General features: G+C 30.2%; 2 protein-coding genes across 2 annotated transcripts; one reads left to right on the top strand and one right to left on the bottom strand.

The window, feature by feature from the left end:
* Window positions 1-366: 366 nt before the first annotated feature.
* LOC111040615 lies at window positions 367-4,686 on the top strand. Its single transcript, XM_022324560.1, has 2 exons — window positions 367-383; window positions 3,445-4,686. The coding sequence occupies exons 1-2, from the start codon at window positions 367-369 to the stop codon at window positions 4,451-4,453; spliced, it is 1,026 nt and encodes a 341-aa protein (XP_022180252.1). The 3' UTR covers window positions 4,454-4,686.
* A 4,383-nt stretch (window positions 4,687-9,069) lies between these two features.
* LOC111040668 lies at window positions 9,070-10,420 on the bottom strand. Its single transcript, XM_022324657.1, has 4 exons — window positions 10,079-10,420; window positions 9,844-9,996; window positions 9,701-9,774; window positions 9,070-9,619 (listed from the first exon to the last, which is right to left on the bottom strand). The coding sequence occupies exons 1-4, from the start codon at window positions 10,174-10,176 to the stop codon at window positions 9,240-9,242; spliced, it is 705 nt and encodes a 234-aa protein (XP_022180349.1). The 5' UTR covers window positions 10,177-10,420; the 3' UTR covers window positions 9,070-9,239.
* Between the last annotated feature and the right edge of the window lie 44 nt (window positions 10,421-10,464).

The raw sequence follows: 10,464 nt of genomic DNA, 5'->3' as shown, positions 1-10,464 counted from the left end.
TAAAGAGCTCGGGCTCTGCGTTTTTCAACTATTATAACTCTTAACTGTTCTGGAATGGGATTGTATTTAGGTGAAAGTAAGTTAGTGTTAGTAGCAGTCCAGGCAGCAGTTTGAATAATTTTCGTTAGATTATTCACTGCGAAATCAATATCATCAGGCGTTTTTAGTTTGATGTTAAATTTAATATTTTCATCAACAGTTCCTTGGAATTTTCCAAGATCAGTGTAACGGTTGAAGAGATAAAGGGGAGCTTGGTGCATCGTAGGGAAAGCATTAAGAGTAAATAGAACTGCTGAGTGATCAGAATTTAAGTCAAGAAGATTTGAAGTGTGGCAGAGTATATGATTGGGTATTTTTGTTACGAAGATGTCCAGTATGTCTGGGTTTTTATAGGGGGAAGAGGGCCAGTAGGTTGGCTCAGGAGGAGCATAAATTTTTAGTTTTTTTGTATTTATCATATTAAATTTTTTTTTTAATGTATTACATATAGTTCCTACATAATACATTTTCATACATATTAATAACTATAGGTTTAGTAATATTACACTGTGTAAAATTACAAATAAATAATAATGTTAAACACTTCAACAACCTTTTTGAAAATAAAAACCTTGCAATTAATAATACCTAGTGGAACTGTGGAAGTACTAATAGTTGCAATGACCACACATAAAACTATGTTTTAACATTTTGTTATCAAGAACAAATTACCCTAAAAACATTATTTTACAAAAACGGATAGGTGCCTATAATACAAAGCAAAAATAGTTATATAATTACCGCTAAGAATAGACAGCTCTAAAGGCTTAAAAGTTAAGGCTGATCTAGTCCTGAGTTTAATTATACATAATAGCTGTTATCTACGGAAAGGTGACTAAAGTACCTATCCATACAAAAGTGAAAAAAACCTCCAGGTTCTAAGCCGAAGAGGGGCCAAGCACTATTCGACCAGAAATCAAAAACAAAGGAAAATAAAATTTTAAAAAAAAGTTCAGTTGTCCGCGTCATTTCATAACGCGATTGCGATGCGTAAGAACCAATTTCGAGTGAAAACCGCATAAGTACTTATTCTTTTAAAAGAAGTTTATTACGTGATTCGGGCATAAACGGTGCACGAAAAGATCGAGAAAAAACGGAAAAAAGCAAGAAATATTTGCGACGTACAACGGGCGGGCGGCACTGTTTTCGATCGAGTTAGCGACCGCTACAGACTTAATGAATGAAACCAGAACACGCACGAATTTAAGAATTTATGAGGAACGCGACTATAATACGCAAGGGGCCGAAAAGTAGTCAAAAGGATAAATTTATCGAAAAAAAACACAAAAATCATGATAACAGTAATAATAACAACGAAACTGAAAACGTAGCCGAGATAAAACGGTTTTCGCTCCAATTTCCCTTATTTGCTGCGTCGCGGTCGCCCCTTAGTGTAAAATACCACAGAACAATAACGAACTATTTATTAAGCGTTTTTAAAATATAAGAGAAGATTATTTTTAACATTTTGTGATGGTAACTGATTAGCACTGGGATGTGGAATGACAAACAAAACCAAAATCCAAATGACAATTTAATGATAAAAATATACTGAACTCTGAACATTAATAGTTGGTATTATATTTTGCAAAATAAATTGTTATGGAATTTATTTTTAAAAATAATTTTCCACAACATACGGAGACCGGGGCAAGTGCAAGTGCTCCATCAGCTGCACTTGCGTAAATCAGGGCCTGGTATTCCGCAATTTCCGAAATCACCTCGACCAGCCTACACGATTTTGCAGGTCGGGTCATGTCGTAGCTCGTCGAAAACACGGCAATTCGGCGGATGGTGAGCGAATCATGACTTTGGACGATGTATTCTGTAAAGCTGGTCACACACGGAGCGGATTGTCCGCGCGCTGACGCGGATTCCTTTTGGGACTGCGACCGCATCCGCGCCTTATTTACACATTACACGCGAGGTGAAATGACCGCGCGCGGACGCGGATTCGACCGCTATCATGTCCGTAACCGAGTCCGTGGTTTGCTTAAACACGAAGCGGATTGTGAATGTGGTTTTTTATATTTTAAGATATTTCGCGCCAATTTATCATGATTTGAATTTGCGCTAATCTATAACAAATGTATAACACAATCAGTTGAGCTTATTATTTTGCTTATTTGGTTTGTAAAGCATGTTTACATATTTACATATTTTATACTTATATTTTGCTTACTACCTTACTTTACACTTATATTTATTTTGTGCCTCATTTTCTAATTTCATACCATATATGAGTAAGAGTAAATTGTTTATTGTATATGCTATTCAAAAATATATAGAGGCACCTACTTGTCTTATAATATATTAAAGTACAAAAGATCCCAGGCGCGGATTCAGTAGGGGGCGGAGGGGGCGGCCGCCCCCCCCCGTAAACTGTGTTTTGTTTAGGAAAAATGCCCAGTAAAAAGATTTAAAACTAATTTTAATACGTTGAGTGCCGCAGTCGACGGGTAGTAGACAATTGTCAATTTGTATAGGCTTATTTTTGGCCTTATAATTTACTCGGTTATCAGATCAATTCTTCCGTTTATATACGTGGTTATTCAGTGAAACGTCTTCTTTTCAACGGTGGATTCGGATTTTATTTTCGTTCATTTTTAACAAGTAATCGTTATTTTTTCCCAGAAAACTGTCGATGACGGCGATCTCGACAATCATTGTATACATAAATATATTATATTTATATATTATTCTTATAATATACAGTTGTAATCTTGTAAAGTTATAGTATAGTTTTATTTCAAATACTAAATAATAATAATAAGAATTAGGTATGTTGACGTAATACGTTCAGAGCTATTCTTGGAATTAGCGATAACGATAGTCGATGGACAACGCCATAGCATTATCACGGTGCGGGCGGTACGGCAAATAGCTATCAGTAATGAACAAAACATCATCGCGTCGTGATATTTTCTTAAATATTTTTTCGTAATTTTATCTCATAATTTTTACAGTCTCGTCTAATTACCGACTTGATTTATTTATCAAGTTTTGAATATTTTTTCAATTAAGTTTACGCTTCGCCTGTATTTAATTCATATAATATTACCATGTCCAAAAGAAGTGCGGATTTCATGTTAAATTATTTAAAAAAAAATAAAAGTGACCCCAACATAAATGTGTTGGAATAGCAACAGACGTTTGTTCTGTCATGCTATCAGAAAAATGTGGAGCTGTAAATATGTTAAGAGTAAAAATGAAAAACGCAATAAAATGTTCATGTTATAGTCATGCGCTAAATTTATCGATTATGAAAGGATGTAAAATCAAATTCATAAGAAACGCTTTTGGTTTGATAAAAGAAGTTATACATTTTTTCAGTTCTTCAGCTAAAAAAAATTTTGTTTTGAAAAAAACTTTGAATTCCTCATTGCAATCTTTATGTGAAACTAGGTGGGTAGAAAAATACGATTGTATATTACAGTTCTCTTCAGGACTAGGTTCAATAATTGATGCTTTAGATGAAATATCAGACTGGGATGATATTAGCACCGCATCTAAGGCATTTTGTTTATCTAAATCAGTAACTACTCCTGAGTTTCTTTTAACGCTAAATATTGTTTCTGAAATGTTTATAATAACATCACCAATCGCTAAATTGTTACAATCTAAATGTCAAGATAAATTATCAGCTACGACATTAATTAAATCTGTAATTTCCGTTTTGAAAAAGAAGCGTTTGAACAGTGATGAATGTTTCAATAAAATATTTGAAAACACAAAACAAAAGCTAGTCAATTTAGGACTATCAGACATAAATATGCCAAGATTAACAAGCTCGATGAAAAATAGAGAAAATCCTCAAGTAGAAACAGCTGAAAAATACTATAAAATTGTCCTTTTTATTCCTTTTTTGGATGAATTATTAGCTGATTTAGAATCAAGATTTGACGAAGCTTCACTATCAGTATATGATCTTGATGTAGTCCTGCCAAATATAATTGAGAAAAAAGATATTTTTAACGATAAGACTAAAATAGAAAATAAGATTTTAAACGTGGTTAATCAATTTGGTGATGTAGTATCAAATTATTTAAATATATCTCATGATATATTTGAAAAACGCATAACTGGAGAATTAACCCTTTGGCACGAATATTGGCTCAACGAAAAGCAACTACCTGTGACTCATGTTGATGCTTTAAAACGTTGTGACTACGACTGTTTTCCTGAAATCAATATTCTATTAAATATACTTTTGACATTACCAGCGACCACTGCATCAGCAGAACGCAATTTTTCATCTCTGAGGCGGATAAAGACATGGATGAGAACAAGAATTTCGGAAGATCGATTGAATGGACTGGCTTTACTACATGCTCATCGTGATATAACAATAAACTCTGAGGATGTGATTGATGTATTTGCAAAATCTAATAGAAGACTTGATTTTGTAATTTAAATTTAGTGACTATGTACGTTTTTTATCTTTTTAATATTTATATTCATGGCTCATGTTTTAGTTTTAAGTTCACTATTTGGAATTTATCAATTGATTATAAAGTTGTATTAACCATAACTGTTTCGTGTAAGTTATTTTTGAACACAAATATGTGCGCTTGGCCACATATTATATTTTATTAGATATTTTATTTTGTATGTAAAATATTCGCCCCCCCCCCCTAATCTCGGGCTGGATCCGCGCCTGAAAGATCCACGTATAAAATTAAAATATTAATTTTATCTAAACTAATAAATATTGAACAAAATGTATTACTATATGTCTATATGTAGTAATTTTCATATATGTAATATTAAATCTTACTTTTTTCTGCCTTCTTCATGTCATCAAGGTCTTCGAAGTTTTCGAATCATCATCATGTCTTAGCTACGTTAGTCCAACCAACATGTAGCTGATCATGATGACTTTTTGCCTCTAACATAATATCATATATTAAATAAATAGATATATCTTAATAATATGTATAAGAAGAAAGATGATATTTTTATTTTTTAATCTATGTGTAATTACCAATTAATCAGAGCAAATTACTAAAATAATTATTAAACGTGAAGATACTTACGTTTATCCCATATACAGATATTTTGCTGGATCTCTAAAATAAATTGATTGGTATCGAATGGCATTTTAAACGAAAAATGTATTTGTTGTCAAATTTAATTTAGATATTAAGACGGTAGGTATAGTAGGTATCTAAAAAACGTATTCTATACCTATACGCATCAATAATAATTAATAATGGCTGGAAGCCTGGAAATCAGGAAAGTTAAAATATCAATAAAATAAAAATATGAAGTGCACACAAGTCAACTGAATATTCATAAAATATGACAAATCCGCTTGAAATAACCGCGGCGGCTATTGGAAATCCACAGTTTAATTTTAGCTAGCGGATGCGGTCGACCACCCGAAAATTGAACATGCGCGATTCCAGGCGGTCGTCCGCTGGCCATTTTATTTCGTTTGAATTAACCCATTTAAATGTAAGTGTTTTAGTGTTTAATTTTTAAAGAAAATCCGCGCCGGATAAAAACCGCGACGGCGAGTGGACGATCCGCTCCGTGTGTAACCAACTTAAGTCAAGTGCAGTGATATTAGATATGATCATTTGGAAATAGATATAATACATCGTATATATGCATATTTTTTTACATGTAGAGTGGTTGACCCATTTAAAGAGGGGGCCAAATAACTAGGGTAAACACTGGGTGTTATGCACAGACCTTTTTGTAGGGAGTATTTCTCAAGGGAATTTGACTTGTGCGAAGTCTCCATCAAAATTGTGGACTTCCTTATAACGTGTAAAGATCACTGCACCACGTTCAATTTAGTCAACTTCTGGAGTAAAAATGTAAATATGTTATGCATGTTTATGCATGTTAGTTGAACATTTAAATATGATGTTACCTTACCACTACGACTTCCAGTTACCAGTGGACGGTGTGCTCCCTGTTTAACATTTTATTTTTATCTGTTTACTGTTATTCTTTTCTGAGGTTTGGCTGTTTGGCGGCTTTTCACTTAAATTATATTCATAGTTGGAACAAATATGTCGTGGAATAAAAGGTAGAAACAACTATTTTTTGTTCCACTATTGTTATCACACTTTTGAGTACTTTGGTTCCAATCACGGTTATCTACTAATAGATAACCGTGGTTCCAATAAATATTTGTACTACTATAGTACTATCGTCAAATACTATATACGACAATACGGGACAGCTATGGTAAAAACTGGCGTCCAGTTCTTATCAGTTCCCCCCGAGATTGTAGTTATGGTTGCCGTAATTTACCCCTTAAAAATTAATGTTATATGAAAAAAAATATTTATACCAACTAGTTATTACTGCATTAGTTTCAATATATTTCCATCTTTTTTTTTCATCTACTTGATCTGGGAGTCGGTGACGAAACTGCTTTTGCATTGCATCAACCTAATAATATTTCATCCAAAAATACAAGGTTTGTTTCTTTAATTTATTCTTTATTGTAATTTTTTTTCAATAAAATTTTATAAAATTAATAAGAAAAGTATAAGAGTATAACTACATTTTATTTACATATTTCAATATTTGTACTGATAATTACTAACAAAATAAATTTAACTTTAACATAATGTTAGGTAGGCATATTAAATATGAGTAATTTTTTTTAACTTTTTATTATTTAAATATTTATATGGTACAGAAGAGTCATTGCATTTTTTTACATAACTATTTATACTGACATTTAAATACTTCTCAACAAATGTATCTTCACAGTTTTCACAAATATTTAATGTATATCTTTTACAAATAGTTTTAATTAATATTTTTTGATCTCTTTTAATATTTTCTTTTTTTATAAAAAGTAATTCTTCAATTGATGAATTGAATAATGCAGTTATATGCTTTGTAAATTCAAGTGTTTTTGTAAAAGGGTACAATAAAATACAATCATGGTATTCCTTCATATTGATTAAGGTATTATCTATGTTGAAAGAAGCACTATTCTCAGATTTATTACTGGATGCCAATTTTTCAACACAAGCCTTATGAGTTAATTGAGAACAGACCCAACCTGTTATATATGTTATACCATTTGCTGTCTCGTTATCCATAAGAATGTAGTTAATATTCATATTGCTAAGAAAATCTTCATAATTGTTGGAAAAATCAAAATCACTGTCAGCCAACTTATGCAATTGTACTTTATTCTTTACTCTTAGGTCTTTGGATAATGCTAAAAACTTTGATGCATCTTTTTGACAATTTGCATTATTAGATGGATTAATTAACATGTTGCACATAGTCATTCGAATTGCAGAAAAAAATTTTGATGCATCTGGAGTTACATTATTACCTCCTTTTGATCTTAAAATTGAAAATAAACATTCAATACAATCTTGGGTTAGACGTCTGGTTAATAAATAATCAATTTCATATTTTATGTTTAATTCATTGTATAAGAGTTTAATACAATTAATATTTTCTTGCCAACCAAGTAGGTATGCAAGGGGGGATATTTTTTCGTTTATTATTAACTTTAAGAGTTGAAAGAAATATTTGAGCTTCTTCTAAAAATGACCAATGTTTTGAATTTCTTGTTATTGGCCTTTTAAGTACAACTGATTCACTCATTTTAATACTATTAAAGCAGTCGAATAAGTCGTTAAAAAATTTAACAAATTTTGCAGTAAATGTTGATTTGTTATTCAAACGATTAAATGAAACTAATGTTAAAATTCCTGCATTAACTGAATTACTAAATGTCTGTGCAGCTAAACAAACTCTCATGGGTGAGAAGGGTGGAAGCTCTATATGAATTTTTTTTAATTTACTTGCTAATCGTGGTTTAATTTTACTATCTATATTGTAAAAGTCTTCAATATCTTTCCAACAATAACTTTCATGTCCATTTGTAAAAGTATATTTTTTTAAATTATTCCGAACAGATTTTAGTAAGTGTGGAGGATCGTGCATAAAAAATATATTTTCATTATTATAAGTGATGTAAGGTTTTTCCATGGTCACTCCAAACAATTTTCTCATTTTCATATTATTTGATCCTTGGTCACAAATTATAACCTTTGGAATCAAACCACATTCTATTAGTTTTTGAATAGTATGTATCATAATTTGTTTAAGACGATCACCCGATACAGGACCACTAGAAACAAAAAACCCTAATATTTGTTTCCATGGTAACACAAGGCTTTTAATCATTATTACTAACGCTTGATTACCATGTTTTAGTGACGACTGATTTTCAAAAATATTTGAACCATAATCTTCAAAACCAGTAAATATATCATTCTGTGTATTGTATGATATTAATTTTTTTAATGACATTTCATCCATAATTATTGAAACTAATCTTTCTTTTATTGGAGCTGTTTTAAATTTTAAACTTAAGATATTCAGAATGTTTTCATTTATACCACATGATACATCTAAGCCCTGCAACCATCTCCTCAGTGATCTAACAGCAGGTAGATTAAGGTATGATCTCATAAATTTATAGCCTACAGGCGAGTGGTAATATAGACCCAGCGCAAATGACTTTTCTGTTTCTTTGTATCGTTTTGCACTTTTTTTCAATTGACCTAACCGAAATTCAGACCTAGCTATCATGTTAGATCTTAAAAATTTATCCATTTTGGATTTTTTGTCATACTCTTCTTTTTTATTTTTTTGTTTCAGTTTTAATATTGTTTTTTTACCCTTGCATATTAATTTCTGAGCATTTCTTAACTTAACCTTCAGTTGTTGGATAATACTTTCTTGATGTTCTACAATATTTCTTGTTTTAACAGACATAGAAATTACTTCTAAAACAAAAAATGTGTGTATGTATTCATTACTCATTTATGATTAAATCATAAGATAGTTTTTTTTAAAATGGTGACATCAACAAGATGAAAAAAAACATAATAGTAAATTATTAGATAAAATCAAAAGTTGACCAAGAAAAAAAGCACTTAAACCAACATAATGCATAACATAGGTACCAATATACCATTACACAAAACCAAGATCGTGGACAAAACTAATATATAATTATATAACAATTATATTTATGTAATTATGTAACATTTATCCACAAAACATTCACAATACACATTTATAAATAATAATTTAAATGATTATTATTTTAATAGCAATTCACAAATGTCTGAGTAAATAATTTTTTTCTCTTGTAAATCTAAATTCTATTACTTATTCTTACAATTAGTAGTACATACATTTTAATACAATATTACAAAAAAATACAACACAAACCATGTCCCAGACCGGAAATGAAACATTTTATAAATATTCAAACCTGCTTTAGATTCATCCATAATATTATGTTCATCTTTTGGTAACATATTTGCTAAATTTGATGTTGATGCATCTACATCTGATCCAAAAAGTGATCGTTTTACTGGTTTCTTATGCATCTTCCATTCTTCAGTTAAAAAATTATTTTCCTCGGAAACTTTTGGGATAATGTTTTTTTTTGAACTTGTGAGTTTTTTAGGAGTTGTTAAACGATCAAATTTTTTATACATAGAAAATACTGGACTGTGTATTTGATTTTGTTTCATTCTATTTTCAAAAATATTATTGAAATTTAATTTTAAACCTAAAAAACAATTGTTTGTTATTTATAGTAGTTAGGTATAAGTAGGTATATATTTTATAATCAAATGTATCAAACCCTTACTTTTCAACAATGGTTTAGCTAAATGAGGAGATGTAACTGGTAAATTTAATGAAGGTACTACACCATATTTCAATCTAAAAAAATATTCATAAACAAAACATTTATAATATAATACTAATACTATATAGGTATGTATAACTTACAATCTTCTACTAGAACCCCTGTTTGGTACAAAATCTTCTGGGTTAAAATGGTTTGAACAAATACTATAATTTAAACTCAGATGTAAATGTCCAAAAGTTCTCATAATTTCATTTATTCTTGAATTGTTTGCAAACTTAACCCATTTTTGAGAACTGTAATTTGTAATATTATAAACAATAACAATTCTAGTGTATTATGATTTAAGAGTGATTTTTATAATAAACAGATACTTACATATGAACGTCTTTTGGAAATGAATGAAAAGACAATCTCTGTTGACCACTTAAATCATTTTTACAATGATTTATAGCGCATACTTTTTTGGACACCATTTTTAAGCAGTTAAAAGTAATACAAGTAATTACTATGCCGTTAACTTATGAATTTTGTTAATTGATAACAAATTAACAGTATACTTAATATTATATTGTAATATAGGTAGTAGGTACTAATATGAATATATTTAATATTTCGTACGATTGTACGAATGTAATATTATTGATATTCAAACTTCAAAAATGGTGGGAAGTATCATCATATTTTAAGGAGTAAAGTTAGGCAATTTAATATCAATCTCGGGGGGAATTGATAAGACCGGTCGCCATGTTTTACAGCAGTAA

This window comes from Myzus persicae, unplaced genomic scaffold, assembly GCF_001856785.1.
Source record: "Myzus persicae strain clone G006 unplaced genomic scaffold, MPER_G0061.0, whole genome shotgun sequence".
NCBI classification, from domain to species: domain Eukaryota; kingdom Metazoa; phylum Arthropoda; class Insecta; order Hemiptera; family Aphididae; genus Myzus; species Myzus persicae.
The sequence above is the reverse complement of the archived record's forward strand: the minus strand, read 5'-3'. Positions and strand labels throughout refer to the sequence as shown.

Coding starts and splice junctions, on each gene's coding strand:
- LOC111040668 (XM_022324657.1), bottom strand. CDS start 10,176: ATGGTGTCCAAAAAAGTATGCGCTATAAATCATTGTAAAAATGATTTA. Junction 9,997..10,078: donor TTTCCAAAAGACGTTCATAT/GTAAGTATCTGT, acceptor TACAAATTACAG/TTCTCAAAAATGGGTTAAGT. Junction 9,775..9,843: donor AGGGGTTCTAGTAGAAGATT/GTAAGTTATACA, acceptor ATATTTTTTTAG/ATTGAAATATGGTGTAGTAC.